This window comes from Myxine glutinosa, chromosome 9 (genome assembly GCF_964187855.1).
Source record: "Myxine glutinosa chromosome 9, kmMyxGlut1.1, whole genome shotgun sequence".
NCBI lineage: Eukaryota > Metazoa > Chordata > Myxini > Myxiniformes > Myxinidae > Myxine > Myxine glutinosa.
In genome coordinates, this window is record NC_136269.1 from 60,584,267 (window position 1) to 60,610,517 (window position 26,251).

The window sequence follows — 26,251 nt, forward strand, 5'->3', positions numbered from 1 at the left end:
AGGTGTTTTGAATTACATGGTGGTGAGGTGTTTTAAATTACGTGGTGGTGAGGTGTTTTGAATTACGTGGTGGCGAGGTGTTTTGAATTACATGGTGGTGAGGTGTTTTGAATTTCGTGGTGGTGAGGTGTTTTGAATTATGTGGTGGTGAGGTGTTTTGAATTTCGTGGTGGTGAGGTGTTTTGAATTACATGGGGGTGAGGTGTTTTGAATTATGTGGTGGTGAGGTGTTTTGAATTACTTGGTGGTGAGGTGTTTTAAATTATGGGGTGGTGAGGTGTTTTGAATTACTTGGTGGTGAGGTGTTTTAAATTATGTGGTGGTGAGGTGTGATCGTCACAAACTTCCAATCTGCACCTACCCCTCCCGTATGTATGTGCTGAGGGGTTCTTTTTTTATTTTTTCACCCTAAATTGCTAATAAAAATGTAATATGACAAACACTACAAAAAAATTTGTACAAATTAATTGTTTGTATTATGATTGGTAGGTAAATCATGACAACACAGCAACTCGGGTATAGTCATTATCCTCAGCTAAAATAAGCCCGTGCCTCAGTAACGACGCGTGGTGAGGCGAGCGCATTGAGTTGAGCCAAGTAGACACAGGGCCATAGGGTGGATATCTATTTTTTTTTTTGATTTCATGACCTGAACCTAGGGATTTGGCAAGAAGGGTGTGGGATGAAGCCTTATGACCTCCAAAACATCTTGTTTTTTTTCACAAGCGATATCGTGGTACGTTACCGAGAACCGCTGCCCCAAAACACCAGTATACACCAATTGTATGTTACATTTGAAATACCCATTTACACAGTAAAAAAACAACACAAACTATATGATGTCATGTTCACATTGGTCTTGGCAGCAATATTTATTAATTCAGACCCCCAAAAGTAGTAAAAATGTTGTTTTAACGACTTGGTAAAATAACATGCTGTTGATGCATTTATCAGAAAGTCATGTTTTTGGACCTTAAAACCTGCATAATTTTAAATTTTTGTACAATATTTGTGATTGGTGTTGCTACTACGATCCATGGTGGTTTACCAATGCTATTTTGAAACTGCTAATAGGTCGAATAAGTGTGTAAGGGGTGATATTTTAACCCATCAAAGACAATTACGCGGCATACAAGCGAACCAGTGCGCATTGACGTCATGATAAACTCGAGATGGGCTAGAGAAGCTCCACCGTCTCAATGTATGAACCCCAGAAGCGAAATGTTGGTTTGGTGTCACTTGCTTCTAAGAATTTGTCAAAGGAGGTTTTGAAGTCTTTGAACTTGTCACTGTTGAGAATGACATGGTAGTTTGGATGTGGGAAAGCTTCAGCTAAGTTTGACAAAAGTTCCTTCACTCTACCCGCTTCATGTTCTGGAATAGATTCAAAATATGCATCCAGGAGCATCTTCTGCATCGCGTCTGACATCAGCTTATGGGCTCAAACTGCCCTGTTGTAATGCTTGCCGCTGAACACTCCATTCACAGACCCCACTGCAACAATCTCTGACTCAACCAGGATGTCTTGGAGACCACCATCTCGAAATCTCTTTCCAATACAGCCAAGAAAGGACATTGCAGTGTGGAATGCCCCAAGTCGAATTACCAGTCTCTTCATGAACTGTGCATTCTTCCATCTAATGAGCTGTGCCTTGCAATAGATGGCTTGGTCAACGACAATGACGACTGCTTCCAACTGTAACTTGTCGGCGATCTGAACACTTCTCTGCAGTATTGTTAGTACCGTATTCATTTCAGTCGGAGTGGCATCAATGACAGGGAGATACCCTATCACGCTCTTTGGTGGAACTTCAACACAAGACAGTAGTTGGTTGAACCCTGTCCAAGATGGCAGAGTCCCGTCAATGTTGTACTTGGTGATGTGGTATGCTAGGTCTATCGTCTTAGGGTGCTGGAGTAATGGGAAGTACGTTGCTCGATCTAATGGAACGCTGGTTGTGAATGGCGCGGGTCCTTCGTTTTTCCCTCCATAATATGTGGCAAGGTTCACTGCAGGTGGCTGCATCGATCTCTCCCGCGTCCTCTTAACTGTAGTGACTGGTGCTGGTTGTACTACTTCATGGGATTGACTTGGTCGCTGTATTATAATCCCATTGGTATTGTGCGTTGTTCCACGCCCAGACAATGTCTCCTCCCCGAAGTCATTATTGTCCCATACGAGTGTGACATGCTTGCCCGCCTGAATGATTGATGGAAGAGCATCCTCTCCACGATGTAGTTCTTGGTTAGCCAGTGCAGTGTCATGATTTAAGACGACAGAGTTTGAGACGCAGTAACCAAACCCGTTCAATAGGCTGATTAATTGGGCTGAACCTGAGAGATGACGTACTGTCATTGCAAGTGACAAATGTTTGGGCATCTGTTTCCTTCCCTTTGATTGGAGGTATATGATGTCCTGTGCAATTGTGAGAATTCTTCTATGTATTGTAGATTCTATCTTTACAAACTCATCAGAATCAGGTTCGTCTGACACTCCCACCATCCATGCAATAAAGTTATAGAGACAGGCAGGTACAATTGCTTCTGCGGCATTTGTTGTCAGGTGCTCAGAGGTTGGGGGCCATGGCATATTTGGCTTGATCTCATCTATTGCATTTCTCAATTGTAGCGCAGTGAAGTAGTGTTCTCTAAGGTTATTCTCAGTATACCCAGGTTGCTTTGGTGGGGTTGGTTCAGAGTCGGATGTTTGTTCTGTCTCTGTTGTGTCATCACCTGAACCATGCATGGTTTCTTGCAACACTTTCTTTTCTTCAACCAGCACTTCAGTGGAGATGTCATTAACATACACAAGGTGTCCTTGGCAGCGCATATACGGGGTTAGAAAGCATAGTTGTGGAAATGTTTTCATCAGTCTTGTCTTGAGAAAGCCACTTTTGTAGTTTGATTCTATTCCGTGTGTTGCTTTGATTTGTTTCATGAACATGTCATTAAGTCGTTTCAGTCTGTAGATTTCCTTGTTGTCTATTATAAGATCCTTGACTGTTGCACAAAATAATGTGTATGCTTCTGAGTAGTTGGAGTCTCCTTGTTGCTCTGCATTAGGTGTTGTTGCTAGCTTGCCTAAATACCGGGTATACTCCTTGTAGCAGCGACCATGGTATTTTACCTCTATCGCAACACAATCGCGGTCTTGAATTTGAAGCAGCAGGTTTGTATTGTTGTTGTCTTTAGCGGCTTGCTGCAGTCTTGGTGCCTCAATTGTTGAGCACCTTGTTAGAGGCTCTTTTCTTCGGCCCCTTTTGCCTGTATTGATTGTTCTCTCTTTCTGACAAAGGATGCATATATTAGGTAACACATATTGGGATCTGGCTGAACATTTGGGCTTGCCTAAGCTGGAGCGTAGAGCACGTTTCTTGACTGGTTTTGGGCCTTTATGCACCTTGTCAATGTTGACGTTGATGTCATTGCATGTTGAAGCTGCAATAAATACACATAAAAGAAAACAATTAAAATTATGTGAGTTAAAAATGTCTAGACCTCAAGTCATGGTTAGCCCGACTAGATTCCCTCCCCCCCACCCCCCCCCCCTCCCCTTCCTCAGACTTCCTTTTATAAATTTATTTGTTTCACCTCGGCCCTACCTCCTTGCATAAATATTGGACAGTTCCTTCAATTCAAAATCGTTCGACTACACACAAAATCATTTTACATATACCTCACAAAAAAAAAATCAAACTAAGTTTTGAAGCATTGTCATGATTTATTATTCAAGTTATTCAACCTACCAGTATTGGCTGCATTTCCTTCTCTCTTTTTCATGCTGCTTTGCACCCTGCTCACTCGTTGTTTATCGGTAAATCGTGAATAACACACTTGATGAAACGCTGCATCATGCGGTATAGCTATAGCAGGTATTGTTACCATACTGTTGCCACGTTCGCCGAATTCGTCAGCGTGGTTCTTCACGAAATTTCTCGCAATTTCAGCTTGATCACCTTCTAAATTCTGCCACGTAAGAACAAATTGCAAATATCGCGGCCATGTTATATCACTAAAAGGTATTAAACTTGATCTTTTGGCCGGAGAAATGCACATATAACCGCGTTTCTCGCTCCCACCCTCGTCACCGTCGCTGCTACTGGAGGCCGCCATTTTGTTTACTCGCAGCCGGAAGCCCAGACATCGTTCGTGGCGCGAATAAGCGCGATCCTCATTGGTCAATACATCGAAATGCGTTCGAGGCTAAACGGAGATTTTGGAAATAAAATTATACATTTCAACATTATATTACAGACTAACGTACCAGAATCTGACTTGTGAAAAGTCATGAACATTATTTCTTAATTTTTTCTATATTATCATGCCAATTTGATGCCCACCCGATTTTCAGGTCACGAAATGAAATGAAAAATTGGAACACCTGGCAGTCTAAAGCTCGTACTGTATATATACATATATAATTTTTTTTTTAAATTGAAATCTTTCGCGATTTAAATGATTCAAAAAATATTTTTCGTCCTTGTGGACCCTCTGCAGTGTGAGCCCGGCGACGAGGCGCCATTGTTAACCCAGTGTTACCTGTTACAGTAAACATTCACAAAAAGAGCTTGCAGTAACTTTGGTTTGTCGAAATTATTTCTGCGTGTAAATACGTCGTTACACGCTTTTGTCCTTTTGTTTGTTTTCTTTCCAGGAACCTAATTGAGTGATGGACTGATTAAATTCATGTCTCCCTAACAGAAACAGAGGCTGGTACAATATGGAGTGAAATAAGAGGTGAAAATATGGAGTTCTGTTAAAGTTATTGTACAAGACAAATACTCGTTAAACACACACACACACACACACACACACACACACACACACACACACACACACACACACACACACACACACACACACACACACGAACCACCAAGGTGACAGGTTATAGCTGTGTATCTTATAAGAAAATCATTGTATCAAATGAGTACCTTGATCTTGTCGATAAGCGTTGAATTCTCAAGTACGTCCGGATGGATTGCGACAACAAATTCTTCATATCCATTGGATTTCAAAACAGCGTAGCCATTGATCAAACAAACAAGTAGATGGAATGTCAGGACACACGTCAAATTGCTGATTGCCATCTTTTGCCAGTCATCTACCTTTATCTCTCAAAATGGACTGCTTCTGTTCCCTTATGAATAGAAAACCAAGGGCAGAACTGAATGTTGAAATCTCGTGAGAAACCTAGGTGTAAATGGTAAACAAGTCCTGCCTACGCCTGAGGCTTGAAGTTTTTGAATGCAAAAATGGCTGCAAGACATAAGTTTGCAGTGACAAATATGTCAAAGTGACAAATATGTCAGCAGGCCTAAGCTTCTGTACAGTTGTAGTAAGCTAAAAGCAAATCCATTTTAACGTGTGCCCTCCATTTTAACGTCATTTTGTAGCTATTGTTGTTGTTGTTGATGATGTTTCCTGTGGCTGCTGGTTGCATCATTTTTCCGCTGATGCAGTGCCCCAATTACCAGTGAGCTGGTACGGTACTCAATTTGCACGACGACCCCGGAAGGATGACAGGCTGAGTCAATCCCCCTGGCATTAATTCAACAATCCACCGGGATTCGAACTCAGGATCCTCGGACCCAAAGACAGCACCCTAACCATAAAAGGTACTATTGTTCTACAAGGGCAAAACATGTATGCACAGAAATACTAAGAAATAAAAGATGACCTTCTGTGCTCTTGCCTCACACATGTACAGTGCCTTCAGAAAGTATTCAGACATCTTGACTTTTTCACATTTTGTTGTTACAGCGTGGATTTAAAATCGATCAACTTGAGATTTTTAGCCGCGTCACAGACGCTGCTCATAGAGTGCCCTCTGCTGTTGTTGTTGTTCTTCTTCTTCTTGTTCTTCCTCTTCTTGTTGTTGTTGTTCTTGCAGAGAAGACAAAACCTCAAAGCTCCACCCATTCTGGGAACCATAGCTCCACCCATTATGGGAGAGGCTTCATATAAACAAATATCCACCATTTTATTAACTCGCATAGCTTTGAGGCCTGGTTTGTAGGCCTGTGGTGTCTTGCTCTCTCACACAGTTTTCTTTCAAATCAAATTCGATATTGAAGGAGCTGGGGCTCCCACGTCGATCGGAAGAATGGACGCGACAAAAAGCTGGAATTCATCCGAGTTGCTTTAATCAAACCAAACACTCAGGCACTCTGAAAAGCCCGTTTATCGGGCAGCAATATATATACATATTATCCCGGAGCGTTTGCCCAGGAAAGGCGAGAGGGGGCGTGGCCCAGCGTCCTGGCTGCGGCCTGGCAAGTTGAGGGCGAGCCTGCCCGGGCGTCCTGGACGAGCCCGGCATGGTGATCGCTCCGCGTCCTTGATAGGTGCAAAGCGATTGTGAAAACCCAGCGGTAGCCGCTACACACGTCCCCCCAGAATCGACTTGCACCGGCAGGGTCAATTTGAGGGGGGTCCTGATGACCCGGCCAAAGCGACCCCTGGCGGGTCGTGGGAGGGGGTCCGGTGTGGTGGTGGGCGGTCGAGTGGGGGGCACCGTGGACGGGGGGCGGCCTCGCCGCAGCGGAAGGGCCACCCGTGGTGGGTGGTCGACGTCCACGTGCGCCGGCTTGAGGCGGTCCACCGCAATCCGGTCCGACCTGCCACCGATGTCGATGACGAACGACTTGTCGTCCCGTCGCAGCACCCGGAAGGGCCCGTCGTACGGCGGCCGGAGTGGCCCCCGATGTGCGTCGTGACGCACAAAAACATACTCCGCTGTGCGAAGTGCTGGGGGGACGTAGGACTGGGGGTCACCGTGGTGGGATGTTGGCACGGGGGCAAACCGTCGGGCGGCCTCCTGGAGGTCCGAGCGCTGGTGAGCTGCGGACCAGGGACTGGTAGCGTCGGGCACGAATTCGCCCGGGACGCGTAGCGCCTGGCCATAGACAAGCTCGGCGGCGGATGCCTGGAGGTCTTCCTTGGGGGCCGTGCGAAGGCCCAAAAGGACCCACGGCAGCCGGTCGGCCCAACCGTCGTCCTGAAGGTCGGCCATGAGTGCGGCCTTCATGGAGCGGTGAAACCGCTCGCACAACCCATTGGCTTGGGGGTGGTAGGCCGTGGTGCGGTGCAGCGTGACCCCCAACGAACAGGCGACCGCGCCCCAAAGCTCAGACGTGAACTGTGGGCCGCGGTCGGACGAGATGTCCGCTGGTGCGCCGAAGCGCGCGACCCAGGTGGCGATGAACGCCTGCGCCACGTCGGCGGTGGTGGTGGAGGTGAGGGGCACGGCCTCCGGCCACCTGGTGGTCCTGTCCACCATGGTGAGCAGGTGGGTGAACCCCCACGAGGGGGGCAGGGGACCCACCAGGTCCACGTGGACGTGGTCGAAACGCCGTTCAGGCATGGCGAAAGGTGCCAGCGGGGCCTGGGTGTGGCGGTGGACCTTGGCTCGCTGGCAGGCCGTGCAGGCGTTGGCCCAGTCGCGGATGTTTCGTCGAAGGCCGTGCCAGGCGAAACGCGCCGACACCAGCTTCTGAGAAGCTTTCCAGCCCGGGTGAGAAAGGTCGTGGATGGAGGCGAAGATGCGGCGCTGCCAGGAAACGGGCACGATGGGGCGAGGCTGGCCCTGGGAGACGTCGCAGAGCAGGACGGTGCCCGCGAAGGGGATGTCGGCCAGGCGGAGGCCCGTGTCCACCGCGCGGAGTGCCTGCACCGAGGCGTCGGTGGTCTGGTCGGCCGCCATGAGCGCGAAGTCCACGCCGAGGTGGACCGCGTTCGCGCTGGCCCGCGAAAGGCAGTCGGCCACGGCGTTGTCTTTGCCGGCGACGTGCTGGATGTCCGTGGTGAACTCCGACACGGCGGAGAGGTGGCGCTGCTGGCGGGCCGACCACGGCTCCGTGACCTTAGCCATTGCGTAGACCAACGGCTTGTGGTCGACGAAAGCCGTGAACGGGCGGCCCTCCAGGAGGTGTCGGAAATGGCGAACGGCCAGGAATAGCCTGAGCAGCTCGCGGTCGAACGTGCTGTAGTTTAACTCGTTCGGCCGGAGTTGCCGGCTGAAAAAAGCGAGTGGCTGCCAAACCCCGTCCACCCATTGCTCATGGACGGCGCCCACCGCGTAGTTGGAGGCGTCCGTAGTGAGGGCGATGGGCGCGTTGAGCACCGGGTGAGCCAGCAGCGTTGCGTCGGCGAGGGCCCGTTTGGCGCTGGCGAAGGCCGCGTCCATGGCCGCGGACCAAACAATGTCATGCTTGGCCGGCTTGCCCCGGAGGGCCTCGTAAAGGGGCCGCATGAGCTGAGCAGCGCGGGGCACGAATCGGTGATAAAAATTCACCATGCCGAGGAACTCTTGGAGGGCCTAGATGGAACGGGGATGCGGGAACGTGGTGATGGCCTCGACCTTGGTCGGCAGCGGCACGGCCCCGGTCTTGGTGATGCGGTGGCCCAAAAAGTCAACGGTCGTCGCGCCGAAGTGGCATTTGACCGGGTTGACAATTAAGCCGTGCTCGCTGAGGCGACCGAACAGTGTTCGGAGGTGGAGGAGGTGCTCGGCGCGGGACGTGCTGGCGACGAGGATGTCGTCCAGATAGACGAAAAGAAACGGCAGGTCGCGCAGCACGCCGTCCATCAAGCGCTGGAACACCTGGGCCGCGTTCTTGAGGCCAAACGGCATCCGCAAAAATTCGAACAGGCCGAACGGCGTGATGACGGCCGTCTTCGGGACGTCGGCCGCCCGGACAGGTACCTGGTGGTAGCCCCGTATCAGGTCAATTTTCGAAAAGATGACCCGTCCCGCCAAACGGGTGGAAAAGTCCTGAATATGCGGGATCGGGTACCTGTCGGGGGTGGTAGCGTCATTGAGATGGCGGTAGTCGCCACACGGGCGCCATCCACCCCCCGGCTTTGGCACGATGTGCAGTGGCGAGGCCCACGCGCTATCGGAGCGCCGCCCGATGCCGAGGTGCTCCAACGCGTCGAATTCGGCCTTCGCCACGGCGAGCTTGGCTGGGTCGAGGCGGCGGGCCCTGGCGTAGACCGGCGGGCCCGTAGTGGGTATGTGGTGCTCGATCCCGTGCCGCACCGCGACAGCCGAAAACGTCGGCCGCGTGAGGGCCGGGAATTCCACGAGCAGGCGAGCGAACTCGTTCGTTGCCGGGAGGGCGCATGCCAGTTAGGTCGGCGCGGAGCTGCTCATTGTGCACGCCAGGGAGCTGAAGGTCTCGGTGTGGACAAGGCGACGTCGTTTGACGTCGACCAGCAGCCCGTGCACGCAGAGGAAGTCGGCGCCCAGCAAAGCCACGGGGACGCTGGCGGTAACAAAAGTCCATTGAAAGCGCTGGCTGCCGAAGCAGAGGGTGACGACGCGTGGGCCGAAAGTGCGTATGGCCGAGCCATTAGCAGCGACCAAAGAGGGGCCGCAAACTGCGTCCAGCCTGTCCTGCTCTGAGGCGGGTATGACGCTCAGTTGGGCGCCGGTGTCGCACAGGAAACGCCGCCCAGACGCTTTGTCCCGAATAAACAGCAAGTTGCCCGAGTGGCCGGCGCTCATGGCTGGGAATGAACGCCGGCCCGGCCGTTTCCCGACCTGCCGAAAGTGCATGGGGGCCGGCATGTCCGAGCCTTGTGTCCGAACCTGGCGTGGTAATAACACCACGCCCGGTCAGGTGGAGGCCCCAGCCGTCGTGTCGGAAGCGGGCGGTGCGGCGTGGCGGCCGCCAGTTGCACCGGCAGTTCGGCCTCCGACCGCGCAGGGCGCTCGTGCATCGTGGGCGTCGTCTCGGACGGCGGCGGGCTCCAGGTAACCGCGCCGATGTGCTGGCCCGCCGAGGAGATCTTATCGGCTTCCCTGGCGAGGGCGCGGGAAGCCGTGATCAACGTGCCAGCCTGGGCGAGGCATACCGGGTGAGGCAGCTGGCGAAGGAACAGCTCGCGGAACAGAAAATCCGGAGAGTGCTCACCGAGCAACGAGAGCATATAGTCCATGCGCTCGGACGGGCGCGTGTCGCCGAGCTCGGGCAGGTCAAGCAGGCGCCGAGCGCGTGCTGCCGGTGAGAGGGCGAAAGCGTCGAGGAGGAGTGCCTTCAGCGCGTCGTATTTGTCAGCAGCCGGCGGGTGCTGGAGGAGGCTCAAGGCGCGGGCCGCGGTGGCGGAACCGAGCGCCGCCACAACATGGTGGAAGCGGGTGTCGTCCGCGGTGATGCCTCGCAGGGCGAACTGAGAGTCCGCCTGAGCGAACCAAACAGCCGCGTGAGCCTCCCAGAAGGTAGGCAGTTTAAGCGTCACTGCCGTATCCATGTCGGTAGGTCACCAATGAAGGAGTTGTGCTCCAACGCGAGTTGAAAGAATTGACGCGACCAAAGATGGAAATTCGTCCGAGTAGGTTTAATAAATGTATCACACTCGGGTACTCTGAAAAGCCCGTTTATTGGGCAGCAATATATATACACATTTATGTCGGGAAGTTTGCCCGGCAAAAGCTATACCGGGCATGCCCGGGTATCAAGGGCGAGCCTTGGAAAGGCGAGTCTGCACCTGCCTGGGCGTGTTTGGCTGCGGCCTGGCAAGTCGAGGCTGGGCGTGCCCAGACGCTCTGGGCGAGCCCTGGAAAGGCGATAGCGGGCATGCCCGGACGCTCTGGGCGAGCCCTGGAAAGGCGATAGCGGGCATGCCCGGACGCTCTGGGCGTGCCCTGGAAAGGCGATAGCGGGCATGCCCGGACGCTCTGGGCGAGCCCTGGAAAGGCGATAGCGGGCATGCCCGGACGCTCTGGGCGAGCCCTGGAAAGGCGAGAGCGGGCATGCCCGGGAAAGACGAGACCGGGCGTGCCCGGGAGGTTCGGGCGTGCCAGGGAACAGTGAGTCCGGGCATGCCCGGGAGAGGCGCGTCTGGCCGTGTTCTGGCCGGTGCAAGGCGATTGTGTGCATCCAGCGGTAACCGCGACAATATATATTTTAAATTTTATTAAAATGGTACGAGCTGCTTCCTTTCTTGACATTCAGCATTTAGAAGGATATAGCATGAACTATGCTGGAAAGGCAATGGTAAACCACCCAGGATAAACCTTGCCAAGAAACTGCTTTGGAGGCATTCAACTCTCGAAAAGTGCATGGTACATCAAAATCAACGACTAATGTGAGTATGTCAATAAAGTACGTGCTATTCGGAACATGTTTTTATCTGTATTGTGTGTATTCTTAGAATGGGCATAGGTTTATACAGTACGTACGATTGGAATGTGAATCAATACAATAATACCGAAAAGGTCTGTTTGTGTGACGTATGAACATAAATCTACGTCATCAAGAAACCACACAAATACAACAGCTTATAAACCCCACCCAACATGTCCTGGCGAGGGTCTGCAATCTCTGATTGCTCTTTCTTGTTATTCTTGGTCTCCTTACTGTGCCCCACGTCCACATTATTTATTTAAACACGTTGCTGTTAAAGTGGGTTCTGGGCATTTTGAGCCACGGGATTGTCCTCCAGTAAAATCAAAATCCCCTCAGGACCGAATACGCGCACTGAAACCATCATGTGGATAAATTAATAAATCCTGACTGCACCACACTGCAAACCCCCAAAAACCCTCCACCGATGCCACTCATTACAATCAGCACTGTTCAACATGTACACAAGATGGCGCTATTACAGTGTGAAGCTCGAAACAACAAGCGCAGCAGGATCACGTGTGATGTAAGAGATCAAAACAAAGAATGTATTGTTGTAGAAATGGCTCTGATGGGTTAAATTAACTTAGAGGTGTCCATTTATCACAATATCATCCCATAATGTTAGCATATTTTACGTAACATGCAACCTGGAAACTGGGTTGGTCCATCAGTAGGCAGCATAGTGCGGACGGAGTCAGCAAAGTGAAACATATTCACCATTGTCGTCATCATCTTTAGCTTACCTGGAACCTAGTAATGGCGCGTCATCAATCCGCAAACACTTGCAACTTCTTCTCCGAAACTGTTGATAGGATTGTGACCAAACTTGGCACAAATGATATTTGGTATGTCGCAACTCAAGTTTCTTCACAGCATGAAGAAAAATCGAGGTGTAAGGGGTCTACCGGGGGTCAAAGTGGATCTAGGTTTGACCCCCCAAAATTGGAATTTTCATTCTTCTCTGAAACTACACGATTTTGATGAAACGACCACAACCTTCCTCACCCATGATGTACCAAAGTTTGTTCACGACATCAACAAAAAACATAGGGGTAATACCCCTGGCGCTCACCTGGTAGAATAAACAGTATACTGCACTGACTAAAGGTATTTGAAACCAATTTGAATGGTTTCTAGAAGACAGGGCAGCAGGTAGAATCAAACTAACATAATTACAAGACTTCAAACGAACAAATCAAAAACATAGCTATTTTGGGGGGCAACCCCCCTCCCCTCCACTATCCCAACCCCGTATACCTCCTCAGACCCCAATTTTTCTAATGCCAGGAACATACGTTGGTACATCACGGGTGATGAAGGTTGTGGTGAAGTTTCATCGAAATTGCGTGTGTAGTTTCAGAGAAGAAAGCAAATACCTATTTTGGGGGGCAAACCCCCCCCCGTAAACTCCCAAAGGGGAAATTTTTTAAATGACGTGAACAAACTTTGATACATCACGGGTGATGAAGGTTGTGGTGAAGTTTAGTCGAAATTGCTTGTGTAGTTTCTGAGAAGAAAACAAATACCTATTTTGGGGGACATTAGAAAAATTGGGGTGTACATGGGAGGGGGTGGTTCTCCCACCCCCCCCCCCCAAAAAAAATCGGTATTTTTTTGTTTGTTTGTTCAAAGTCTTCTGATTACGTTTGTATGATTGTACATGTTGCCCTGTCTTTTAGCAACCATTTAAATTGGTTTAAAATACCGTGATACTGCTTTGTTCTACCAGGTGATTGCCCAGGGGTATTACACATATTCCTTGCAGGTCGTCAGTTTGCACGATGCTGTCTTCTGAAAGTTATGACCTTGTTGATCACGTTCATCCAGTGGAATAAAGCATCCCAGTCGGGCAAGCATGCTGACTCGGCAATATGTCGTGTCATTGCACGTAAATTGAAATCCGACATTCGCTCACATGACGTATAATTGTACACCGCACCTTTCCTATGCCATCCCCAGGTGCTGCATAACGTCATTGCCGGGCACCAAAGGGGGATCGGCAATGACGCACGCTGAAAGGGAGTACTCAGTTTTCACTCTGGTTGGTTGTTTGTTTGTTTGTTTCTTTGTTTGTTGTACACCGCACCCTTCCTATGCCATCTCCAGGCATTGCAAATCGTCATTGCTGGGCACCGAAGGGGGCTCGGCAGGGACGCACGCTGAAAGAGAGTACTCAGTTTTCACTCTGGTTGTTTGTTTGTTTGTTTGCTTGCTTTCTTGGTTTTCCGGGCGATATCTCAGCCATCCTTTGAGCAAGGAAGCTGAAATTTCGGCACAATAGTGAGCAAGTGCTTTGTCAAAAACTGTATTTTTTGTTTTTTGATTAATCAATTAATTGAGGAGTTTAATTATTAGCGATTAATTAAGTCCTTATTTAATTAATCAAATTTCCTTTCTCTTCTGACCCTTAATTCAGGCACCTTTTGAGTTAGGAAGCTGATATTTGGACATGCCAATGACCAGGTGATTTGGCTGCAAAGGCTATTTTTGATTTATAAATTAATCAATTAATCGATTAATTATTTAATTATTCGATTAATGACGAAAAAAATTTTTTTTCCTTTAGTTACCGAATCTGATGAAGTGGTGGTGGTTTATGTGTTCTCTGACCGAATTGATTAATAATTTAATTTTTTATGATTATTATTTTTAATTTATTTATTAATCATTTATTTATTTTCTTTCTCATTTGGCTAATATCTCAGGCACCTTTTGAGCTCGGAAACTAATATTTGGAAATGAGTGACCAAGTGATGTGGCTATCAAGGATATTTTTGATTTATTGATTAATCAATTAATTGATTAATCAGAAAAGTTTGAGTGTTTTCCCGTTCGTTTCTTTATCAAATTTCCGCTGGGTATTTTGTTGTGCATGTGTTATTGTGTGTTTCTATGTGGTTTTGGTTTTGTAGTTGTTGCAAATTTGTGTGTAATTAGTCGTTTCTTTGTTCGCGCCTTGTGCGGCCTGGTGTCTCGTGCGGCCTCCTCGTCTCGACTTGTGCCCCGCCCCCTATATCTCGTTTTTCTTTCACCTCTGCTCCTGCTTTCTCAAATCCACGTTCTCACTTAGAGACTTTTCCCAGATTGTTTTTCATGGTTTTGTTTAAATATTATTTAAATATGTTTAAACCGCAGCCGTGATGCTGACGCCGCCCTCCCCCCCCCTTCCCCCCCACCCCCCAGAATTTCCATGTGTTAAACGTTTCCCGGTGTGTACCCTGGATAAGAATAGGTACGCCGCATCCCTGCGTGTCGTAAGAGGCGACTAAGAGGGTTGGTGTCAGGAAGGGCATCCGGCCGTAAAAAAAAAAAAACATTGCCTCAAAAAGAGAACCATGACAATCACAACTACAGATGGGCAGGGTACAGCCCGAAGTGGAGATCGGTTTCTGAGGTTTGGGACATGGAATTGTAGGGACAATGACAGGGAGATCAGGAGAAGTGGTGGAAGTATTGGTCAGAAGAAGAGTGGACATATGTTGTGTGCAAGAGACGAGATGGAAGGGAAGTGGTGTGAGAATGGTGAAGGGTAGGCAGGGACAGAAATACAAGTTTGTGTGGCAAGGGTGCCTGGAGGGCGTGAATGGTGTTGGTGTCCTGTTTTCTGAGGAGTTTATAGACAGTGTGGTGAGTGTGACTAGAGTGAATGATAGGTTGATGATGGTGAAAATGATGATTGGAAAGCTCTTGGTGAACGTCATCTCGGGATATGCTCCGCAGGTTGGTCGAAGCGATGAAGAGAAGGACAAGTTCTGGTGTGCGATAGAGAAGCTGATGGAAAACGTGAAAGATGAGGAAGTTGTTGTGGTAGGAGGAGACCTAAATGGACATTTGGGAAGGAGTATGGATGGTTTTGACGGAGTTCATGGGGGTTCCGGATATGGTGTGAGAAATGGAGAAGGTGAAAGGAGTTTGGAGTTTGCTGATGGAGCTGATTTGTTGATTTGTAATACTCAGTTCCAGAAAGAGGATAATAAGCTTGTAACATACACGTCAGGTGGGTCGACGACAACCGTTGACTACCTGATGGTGCGTAGGCGAGATAGGGGTCTCCTCCGGGACACAAAGGTGATCCCGGGGGAGGAGGCTGTTTCACAGCACCACTTGGTTGTCTGCGACGTAAGGGTGAAAGGTGCGAGGAGAGCTCGGCGGGTGAAGTACCAACCGAGAATGAAGGTGTGGAGGTTGAAAGAGGTGACAGTAAGGGAGGCATTAAAAGAGAGGCTGAGTAGGGTCGAGGATGATGTGGTTGAGTTTGAAATTGGTTGGATGTCAATGAAAGCTAGTCTGTTGGGAGCCGTTGGTGAGGTATGTGGATGGACAAAAGGACCACCGAGGCACTCGGAAACATGGTGGTGGGATGATGAAGTTGGAAAGAGGATTGACGAGAAGAGGAAGAAGTTCAAGGAGTGGCAGAAGGCGAAGGGTACGGGAGCAGAAACAGCAGAGCATGAAAGTTATAAGGCAGCCAGGAAGGCTGCAAAGAAAGAGGTAGCAAAGGCGCAGGAGGCATGTAGGAAAATGTTCGGAGAACGCTTGGATTCGGAAGAGGGTCAGAAAGCAGTATTCAGGATTGCAAAGCAGATAGCGAAAGAGAGGTGTGATGTGATGGGGGTGAGTTGCTTGAAGGATGAAGTGGGACAAATCGTTATCGACCCAGATGGAATTAAAGGAAGATGGAAAAGACATATGGAAATGCTGTTGAATACAGAGAATGAATGGGATGGCAACATAGAGAGCAACCCAGTTTTAGGACCGGCAGAGAAGATAACTGAGAAGGAAGTTGACGAAGCGATAAAAGCAATGAAGGGTAGAAAAGCGGGAGGGCCGACGGGAGTTGTGGGAGATATATTCAAGGCAGCAGGAAGTTGGGGTGTGAAGAGAATGACAGAGATCTGTAATCTGGTGGTGAAGGAAGGCCGCATTCCAGTGGCTTGGGAACTGAGTACCCTCGTCCCTCTATACAAGGGGAAAGGTGACCCTCTGGAGTGTGGCTCGTACCGAGCGATAAAGTTATTGGAGCATGGAATGAAGGTATTGGAAAGGGTGTTGGAGAGGAGGATAAGGAAGAAAGTGAAGATCGACGAAATGCAGTTTGGATTCATGCCAGGAAGAGGAACGACAGACGCGCTTTTCATTGTGAGGCAGTTGCAGGAGAAGTACATGGAGAAGAGGAAGAATCTGTTTCTTGGGTTTGTTGATCTGGAGAAAGCATTCGATCGGGTTCCACGCAAAGTATTGACATGGGCATTGAGGAAGTTAGGAGTGGAGGAATGGTTGATCAGAGTAGTGATGGCAATGTACAAAAGAGCGCGCACAGCTGTAAGAAAGAAGGACGGGAACAGTGATGAGTTTGAGGTGAAGGTGTGAGTGCATCAGGGGTCGGTACTAAGTCCCTACTATTTGTAGCTGTGATGGAGGTGCTGGCTCAGAACGTAAAGGAGGGTTTACTGTGGGAGTTGTTGTATGCAGATGATCTGGTGTTGATTGTGGAAAGTATGGATGGACTGAAGGAAAAGATGAACACGTGGAAGGAATGTATGGAGACAAAAGGTCTGAAGGTGAATATCGGAAAGACGAAGGTGATGGCAAGTGGTAAAGCATGTGGTGAGGTGGAAAGAACTGGGAAGTGGCCCTGTGCTGTGTGTAGAAAGGGTGTCGGAGTGAACTCCATTCAATGTACAATGTGCGCTGAGTGGGTTCATCAAGAATGTAGTGGTCTGAGAGGGTCATTAACCAGTGTGGCAGCTACATTCAAATGTAAGGTGTGCACAGAGGGAGCTGCAGATGGAGGAAATGTTGAGTTGGATCTTGGAGACGGTGTGAAGCTGGAAGGTGTGAAAACATTTTGCTACCTCAGAGACATGCTGAATGGAGAAGGTGGATCAGACTCGGCAACGGTTGCTCGAGTGATATGTGCATGGAAGAAGTTTCGGGAATTGAGTGGCGTGCTGATGATGAGGGGAGTGTCGTTGTAGCTGAAGGGAAAGGTGTATGCTGCATGTGTGAGAAGTGTTATGATTTATGGGAGCGAGACATGGGTAATGAACGTAGATCAGCAACGAAGGTTGGAAAGGGTGGAAATGCGAATGGTTCGACGGATGTGTGGAGTATCGTTGAGAGAGAGGAAGACAAATGATGAATTGCGAAAGATGATGGGAATAGAGCCTGTGATTGATGCTGTGAAGAGGAACAGGTTGAGATGGTTTGGTCATGTGTTGAGGAAGGATGAAAGTGACTGGTTGAGAAGAGTGATGGAAATGAATGTAGAAGGAAGTAGAAGACGGGGAAGACCGAGAAAGACTTGGCTAAAGATGGTGGAAGAAGAAATGTGGGCAAGGGGGTTAACAAGGAGAGATGCAGAAAATAGGGCAAAATGGAGAAGATTGTCATGGGGACCGCAAGGCTATCCCCCGCTCTAGCAGGGAAAATGGCCTGTAAAATGCATGTTGTTGTGTTGTTGTGATTAATCAATTAATCAATTAATCGATTAATTATTTAATTATTCCATTAAGTACTAAAAAAAAAATATATATTTCAGTTACAGATTCTGATGAAATGGTGGTGGTTTATGTGTTCTGTGACCGAATTGCTTAATAATTTAATTTTTTAATGATTATTATTTATTTATTTTCATTATTAATCATTTATTTATTTTTTCTCATTTGGCCAATATTTCAGTCACCTTTTGAGCTGGGAAGCTAATATTTGGACCTGACAGTGACCAAGTGATGTGGCTATCAAGGATATTTTTGATTTATTGATTAATCATTTAATCGATTAATTATTTATTGATTAATTGATTAATTATTGATTAATCAATTAATTATTTAATTTTTTATGAATGACTTATCTATCTATAATTCCAGTAATCTCTGTGTGTATGTTTGTATGTTTGTCTGTGACCGCTGTTTCTCGACAACCACGGGTCCGATATACTTTAAACTTGCCAGGTATATTGCTGGGGACCCGAGGATGTGCCTTTTCAAGGTTTCATATTAATCGGACAAGTAGTTACCGAGCTATGTCCAAAAAACGATTCAACCAATCAGAGAGCAGCGAGCTATCACGTGTGCCGAACGTGCCGAACAGACTCTGCCTCGGACGGCACATTTGAGAGCGTATTCATTTATTTCACGTTGGCAAACTATGTTGCCGCTATGTTGGCGTTAAACGATGTTTTAAAACTAATTAAAACTAATTTGCGATTCTTTCGCTTTCCTGCGCGTTTGTGCATGCTATGGCGATTTCTTTACCAAACTCCGCAAGCCGTTCGCTTTGGACCAAACCATTTCATGTAAATAGAGGGGGGGGATTGTCACCGTACTCGCAAGCCGTTCGCTTTGGACCAAACCATTTCATGTAAATAGAGGGGGGGGGGGATTGTCACCGTACTCGCAAGCCGTTCGCTTTGGTCCAAACCATTTCATGTAAATAGAGGGGGGGGATTGTCACCGTACTCGCAAGCCGTTCGCTTTGGACCAAACCATTTCATGTAAACAGAGGGGGGGGATATAATTTTAGATATAGATATAGTACGGGCATGCCCTAGTTTAATTAAATTCCTAAAAGATACATCTTCGGATGAAGCACTTGTGGTTTAGTTATGCTTTTAGCCAATTGATTAAGAAAATATTTTGTGATAATCTTTTATTGATTTTAATTATACAATTAATCAATCAATTTAGCGTACACCTCTCCCTCCCAATGCAGCCTCTATGAGGTGCACTGCGGTATTGCCGGGCGCCGGAGGCGCCCCGGCAATGCCGCGCTGTAGGATATTTAATTATTTGGCATGGGGGCGGTGTACTTTGAATGTATCTGTACTTGTTTTCTTGCTTTCTTGTTTGTCCGGGCTATATCTCAGCCATCCTTTGAGCTAGGAAGCTGAAATTTCGGCACAATAGTGAGCAAGTCCTTTCTTAAAAACGGTATTTTTTGTTTTTTGATTAATCAATTAATTGAGGAGTTATTTAATTATTAGCGATTAATTAAATACTTATTTAAGTAATTAAATTTCCTTTCTCTTCTGACCATTATCTCTGGCACCTTTTTAGCTAGGAAGTTGATATTTGGACATGCCAATGACCAGGTGATTTGGCTGCAAAGGCTATTTTTGATTTATGAATTAATCAATTAATCAATTAATTATTTAATTATGCGATTAATGACAATTTTTTAATATTTTTTAAGTTATAGATTCTGATGAAATGGTGGTGGTTTGTGTTCTTTGACCGAATTGATTAATAATTTAATTTTTTTTATGATTTATTATTTTTTATTTCCATTATTAATCATTCATTTATTTTCTTTCTCATTTGGCCAATATCTCAGGCACCTTTTGAGCTAGGAAGCTAATATTTGGACATGACAGTGACCAAGTGATGTGGCTATGAAGGATATTTTTGATTTATTGATTAATCATTTAATCGATTAATTATTTATTGATTAATCAATTAATTATTTATTTTTTTATTAATGACTGCTTTAATTAAATTTCTAAAAGATACATCTTCGGATGAAGCACGAGTGGTTTGGTTATTGTTATTAGCCAATTGATTAAGAAAATATTTTGTGATAAGCTTTTATTGATTTTAATTATACAATTAATCAATCAATTAGCATACATCTCTCCCTCCCAATGCAGCCTCTATGAGCTGCACCGCGGTATTGCCGGGCGCCAGAGGCCCCCCGGCAATGCCGCGCTGTAGGATATTTAATTATTTGGCATGGGGGCGGTGTACTTTGAATGTATTTGTACTTGTTTTTATAATGGTAATTATGACGTCATAGGTCACGTGGTAGAGGCGTCCCCTTGGAAAAACTAAAAAACGTTGCACATTTGTATCTCCGAAACCGCTCCATGGAAAAAATGAAACGTGGCTCATTGTAAAGAACTCCGCGTGGGGAATAAGTGTTGTTAATGATGATGTCATTGGTGCTTTAATATGACGTCATCATTTCGCAGAGAACACTTGGTCTGATCAGTTTGAAATTTCTTGTCCATGACTGACACAATTATATTAGAGAATATAAGTTATGACGTCATCGCTCACGTGGTCTGGCAGTCATAATGAAACAAAGAAAACACCCTTCAAAAACAGACGAGTTGGCTCACACCAAGTTGACTGTGCGGGGTAAGTATTCTATGTTCTACGGGGTGAGAATTCTGGCTGTCCTGGTTATGTTTGATGATTAAAGTAAGGCCGTTGAGGGAATAATTGGCTGTAGAATATAACGCCGCATATCCTGACTGTACCGCACGCCTCTTGGCATTGCTCGGCCGTAATTTGGAATGAGGCATACGGTACCAATAGTTGTAATGCGTGGCTGGTTCTATGGTCCCAAAGGTATGGTATCAGAAGTGGAAAGTCCGTAATTCGATCCGGGACAGCTGACCATTATGGTCACTTTGAAGAGAGCCGCCCAATTAGAACAGAGGAACCGTGTGACCACAATATGTATGCATGAATACACATGTATTAAATATGTATTATTAGTCCCCTACCGGTGTAAACCGGAGGGGACTATAGGTTTGCACGCCGTTCCTCCGTCCGTCAGTCCTTCGGTCTGTCAGTCTGTCAGTCTGTCAGTCTGTCAGTCTGTCAGTCTGTCAGTCTGTCAGTCTGTCAGTCTGTCAGTCCGTCAGTCCGTCAGTCAGTCCGTCAGTCAGTCCGTCAGTCCGTCAGTCCGTCAGTCCGTCAGTCCGTCAGTCCGTCACGCAACGAACAGTTTTCCGGACTTTTTTTATAAACGCTTAATGCTAATGATTTCAAACTTGGCACATCGTTTCCTCATGATAAGTTACAGATGAAGTTCGAACTTCACGACGTTTCGATCATTTTTGACAAAGTTATGGCACTTTGAACTTTGGGAATTCTGATAATTCTGATGATCCTTAACTCAGTGCCATTTTAAGTTTTATTTTCCTTAAAAAAAGATTTTCTCTGCAATAATAGGACCGATTGAGATCAAATTTTCACCATAGGAGGGACTCGGTCTGTAGAATATTTTAATGGTAATTATTACGTCACAGGTCACGTGGTTCGGGCGCCATATTGTTTTTCGTGAAAACACGAAAACCCCTTTTTCTCCGCAACGGCTGAACAGATCGAGGCCAAACTTTGCAAGCAGAATCGCATACCCATGATGAACAAAAATCTCAACGAGCATGACGTCATGCGTCACATGGTTTCAGAGTTATGACGTTTTTAAGCATGAACCTTTAAAACCGAGCCCCTCCCTCATTTTTGATCCAATCGAGGGGAAGCTTCACAGATCTGTTCCGCTTGTCAATCTACTAAAATGTTCTTTTGGAATTTGCGATAGCTCACGTGATTTGGCAGATATCGTTAATTAAACGAAAATATTTTAAAATGGATATCTCTTGAATCGCTTTATTGATCGACTTGAAACTTCATACTATCGTAGAAGTCATGAAGAGTAACAAGTGTGCAAAATTTCAAGGTGATTGGATGTGCGGTCTGGAAGCTAGAAGTTGTTATTGCGTGAAGAAGAAGAGGCTTAAGTGTGCGGATTTAATTATTTATCACATGTACAGACTGAAAGCATCGTTGGACACGACCTGTCGCGGTCATTTTAACCTGAAATAAAATTCTAATTGGTCCCTGAAGATTTGTCAATAGCTGAGGGTATATTAACAAATGAATAAAACAGATTTGGTCAAATTCTGCCTTTTTTAAACTCGATCACATTTGACAGAGTTGTGACAAGCTGAGGAAGAAGAAACCTCGCATTGGCTTCTCCAATGTGCCATAAAAAAAATGCATATCTCTTGAATCGCTAGTACCTCAGACCGTGAGTTGGTAATAATTTATATAATTCACACAGTGCAATACGTGCAGGCCGCTCCACGGAGCGACCTTGCGGGCTTATCAACGAGGCGAGGCGTGACACACGTGTCTCAGCATACCTCAGATCAAGTTTGAAAACCAGCATCAACCGTGCATAAATTTGCATATTCGATCATTTTTGACAAAGTTATGGCACTTAGAACTTTGGTAGGGGACATGTATTGCAGCACAATACTCAGAATGCTTGTTTAAATATAATATTATTAGTCCCCTACCGGTGTACACCGGAGGGGACTATAGGTTTGCACTCCGTCCGTCAGTCCGTCAGTCAGTCAGTCAGTCACGCAAAGAACAGTTTTCCGGACTTTTTTTCTAAACTCTTAATGCTAATGATTTCAAACTTTGTACATGGTTTCCTCATGATGTTACAGATCAAGTTCGAACTTCACGACGTTTCCATCATTTTTGACAAAGTTATGGCACTTTGAACTTTGGGAATTCTGATAATTCTGATGATCCTTAACTCAGTGCCATTTTAAGTTTTAATTTCCTTTAAAAAAGATTTTCTCTGCAATAATAGGACCGATTGAGATCAAATTTTCACCGTAGTGGGGACTCAGTCTGTAGAATATTTTAATCGTAATTATGACGTCACATATCACGTGGTTCGCCGCCAAATTGTTTTGCATGAAAACACGAAAACCCCTTTTTCTCTGCAACGGCTGAACAGATCGAGGCCAAACTTTGCAGGCAGAATCGCATACCCATAACGAATAAAAAAGTCAACGAGCATGACGTCATGTGTCACATGGTTTCAGAGTTATGACGTTTTTAAGCATGAACCTTTAAAACCGAGCCCCTCCCTCATTTTTTATCCAATCGAGGGGAAACTTCACAGATTTGTTCAGCATGTCAGTTTACTAAAATGTCTGGAATTTGCGATGGGGCACGTGGTTTGGCAGATATCGTTACATAAACGAAAATATTTTTTTTAAATGGATATCTCTTGAATCGCGAGTACCTCAGACCGTGAGTTGGTAATTGTATAATTCACACAGTGCAATACGTGCAGGCCGCTCCACGGAGCGACCTTGCAGGCTTATCAACGAGGCGAGGCATGACACACGTGTCTCAGCATACCTCAGATCAAGTTTGAAAACCAGCATCAAGCGTGCATAAATTTGCATATTCGATCATTTTTGACAAAGTTATGGCACTTTGAACTTTGGTACTGGACATGTATTGCAGCACAATACTCAGAATGCTTGTTTAAAATAATTTAATCATTATTTAAAATTAAATATGACCACAAAAGGTATTAAATACACATGTATACATCATGCTAAAATACACAATTTGGTGTCTGTCTGTCTGACGAATTTTGACCACAATACATTTAGTCGTTACTTATCCAATTTCAACCAAACTTGACAGGGAGACGAAGGGTCACACAATGGATGTTATATCGATTTAACTTCCTCTCCACTCCAAATGGGTTTTCCCTGCCAAGATGGGTTGGTTGCGTGTTGAGGTGTATAATCCGTGTTAAGATAGCTTTATCGTGACAATTTTCAAAGCCACTTCTAATAACAAAAGTAACAACAATGCTCATGATAATAGCATAATATCAATGTTATGACAAATCAATATTAATACTTAAATTACTCCCCCCTCCCCAAAAGGTTTTTTGACTTAGGGTATTGCTCCAATGACTCACTCAAAATTGCCATTCTTACTAATAAGAAAACAAGTATTTCACTTATTCTTGGCCTCATATTTAGAAAATCAGAACCCTCAAATCAGGGCTGGATTAAACTTTTGTGCACCTGCACCCAAAAAAAATAAATAATTGTGGGCCCCCATTGACAGCACAGTGACATCATGTACCAGTAAACGACTGCAGTGTAGAAAAACAATGCAAAAGAAAACATGACATTTTGTGGCATAAAATATATATAGATATGTAGTGGTGTGGTGGTGAGAGGTTTTTAATTTCGTGGTGGAGATGTGTTTTTAATTACGTGGTGGTGAGAGGTTTTTAATTTCGTGGTGGAGAGGTGTTTTTAATTACGTGGTGGTGAGGAATTTTTAATTATGTGGTGGTGAGGCGTTATTAATTTCGTGGTGGTTGTGTGTTTTTAATTACGTGGTGTTGCGTTTTTAATTATGTGGTGGTGAGGCGTTTTTAATTACGTGGTGGTTATGTGTTTTTAATTATGTGGTGTTGGTGTTTTTAATGACATGGTGGTTTTGTCTTTTTAATCACGTGGTGGGTAGGTGTTTTAAATTACGTGGTGGGTAGGTGTTTTTAATTACGTGGTGGTGAGTGGTTTTTAATTACATGGTGGTGAGTGGTTTTTAATTACGTGGTGGTGAGGCGTTTTTAATTACGTGGTGGTGAGGCGTTTTTAATTACGTGGTGGTGAGGCGTTTTTAATTACGTGGTGGTGAGGCGTTTTTAATTACGTGGTGGTGAGGCGTTTTTAATTACGTGGTGGTGAGGCGTTTTTAATTACGTGGTGGTGAGGCGTTTTTAATTACGTGGTGGTGAGGCGTTTTTAATTACGTGGTGGTTATGTGTTTTTAATTACGTGGTGTTGAGGTGTTTTTAATTACGTGGTGGTTATGTGTTTTTAATTATGTGGTGTTGAGGTGTTTTAATTATGTGGTGTTGAGGTGTTTTAATTATGTGGTGTTGAGGTGTTTTTAATTACGTGGTGGTGAGGTGTTTTTAATTACGTGGTGGTGAGGCGTTTTTAATTACGTGGTGGTGAGGCGTTTTTAATTACGTGGTGGTGAGGCGTTTTTAATTACGTGGTGGTTATGTGTTTTTAATTACGTGGTGGGTAGGTGTTTTTAATTATGTGGTGGCTATGTGTTTTTAATTACGTGGTGGTTATGTGTTTTTAATTATGTGGTGGGTAGGTGTTTCTAATTACGTGATGGTGGGGTGTTTTGAATTACATGGTGGTGAGGTAATTTGAATTACATGGTGGTGAGGCGTTTTTAATTACGTGGTGGGTAGGTGTTTTTAATTACATGGTGGGTAGGTGTTTTTAATTACGTGTTGCTGAGGTGTTTTGAATTACGTGGTGGTGAGGTGTTTTGAATTATGTGGTGGTGAGGTGTTTTGAATTAGGTGGTGGTGAGGTGTTTTGAATTACGTGGTGCTGAGGTGTTTTGAATTACGTGGTGGTGAGGTGTTTTGAATTACGTGGTGGTGAGGTGTTTTGAATTACGTGGTGGTGAGGTGTTTTGAATTACGTGGTGGTGAGGTGTTTTGAATTACGTGGTGTTGAGGTGTTTTTAATTACGTGGTGGTGAGGCGTTTTGAATTACATGGTGGTGAGGCGTTTTGAATTACATGGTGGTGAGGTGTTTTGAATTACATGGTGGTGAGGTGTTTTTAATTACGTGGTGTTGAGGTGTTTTTAATTACGTGGTGGTGAGGCGTTTTTAATTACGTTGTGGTGACGCGTTTTTAATTACGTGGTGGTTATGTGTTTTTAATTACGTAGTGGGTAGGTGTTTTTAATTATGTGGTGGATATGTGTTTTTAATTACGTGGTGGTTATGTGTTTTTAATTATGTGGTGGGTAGGTGTTTCTAATTACGTGGTGGTGGGGTGTTTTGAATTACATGGTGGTGAGGTATTTTGAATTACATGGTGGTGAGGCGTTTTTAATTATGTGGTGGTGAGGCGTTTTTAATTACGTGGTGGTGAGGCGTTTTTAATTTCATGGTGGAGAGGCGTTTTTAATTTCATGGTGGAGAGGCGTTTTTAATTACGTGGTGGTGAGGCGTTTTTAATTTCATGGTGGAGAGGTGTTTTTAATTATGTGGTGGTGAGGCATTTTTAATTATGTGGTGGTGAGGAATTTTTAATTTTGTGGTGGTTATGTCTTTTTAATTACGTGGTGGTGAGGTGTTTTTAATTACACGGTGGTTTTGTGTTTTTAATTACGTGGTGGGAAGGTGTTTTTAATTACGTGGTGTTGAGGTGTTTTTAATTACGTGGTGTTGAGGTGTTTTTAATTATGTGGTGTTGAGTTGTTTTTAATTATGTGGTGTTGAGGTGTTTTAATTATGTGGTGTTGAGGTGTTTTTAATTACGTGGTGGTGAGGCGTTTTTAATTACACGGTGGTTTTGTGTTTTTAATTACGTGGTGGGAAGGTGTTTTTAATTACGTGGTGTTGAGGTGTTTTTAATTACACGGTGGTTTTGTGTTTTTAATTTACGTGGTGGGAAGGTGTTTTTAATTACGTGGTGGTGAGGTGTTTTTAATTACACGGTGGTTTTGT

At 45.7% G+C, this 26,251-nt stretch overlaps 1 protein-coding gene across 1 annotated transcript in view; it reads right to left on the reverse strand.

Annotated features, from left to right (window-relative positions):
- Positions 1–5,171, reverse strand: part of LOC137418539 (calcium-activated chloride channel regulator 1-like) — a 119,915-nt gene extending 114,744 nt beyond the window's left edge. The window contains exon 1 of the mRNA XM_068104621.2: positions 4,935–5,171. Coding sequence (XP_067960722.2) covers positions 4,935–5,090 — 156 coding nt within the window. The 5' untranslated portion in view covers positions 5,091–5,171. The remainder of the gene's footprint in view (positions 1–4,934) is intronic.
- Positions 5,172–26,251: the final 21,080 nt, after the last annotated feature.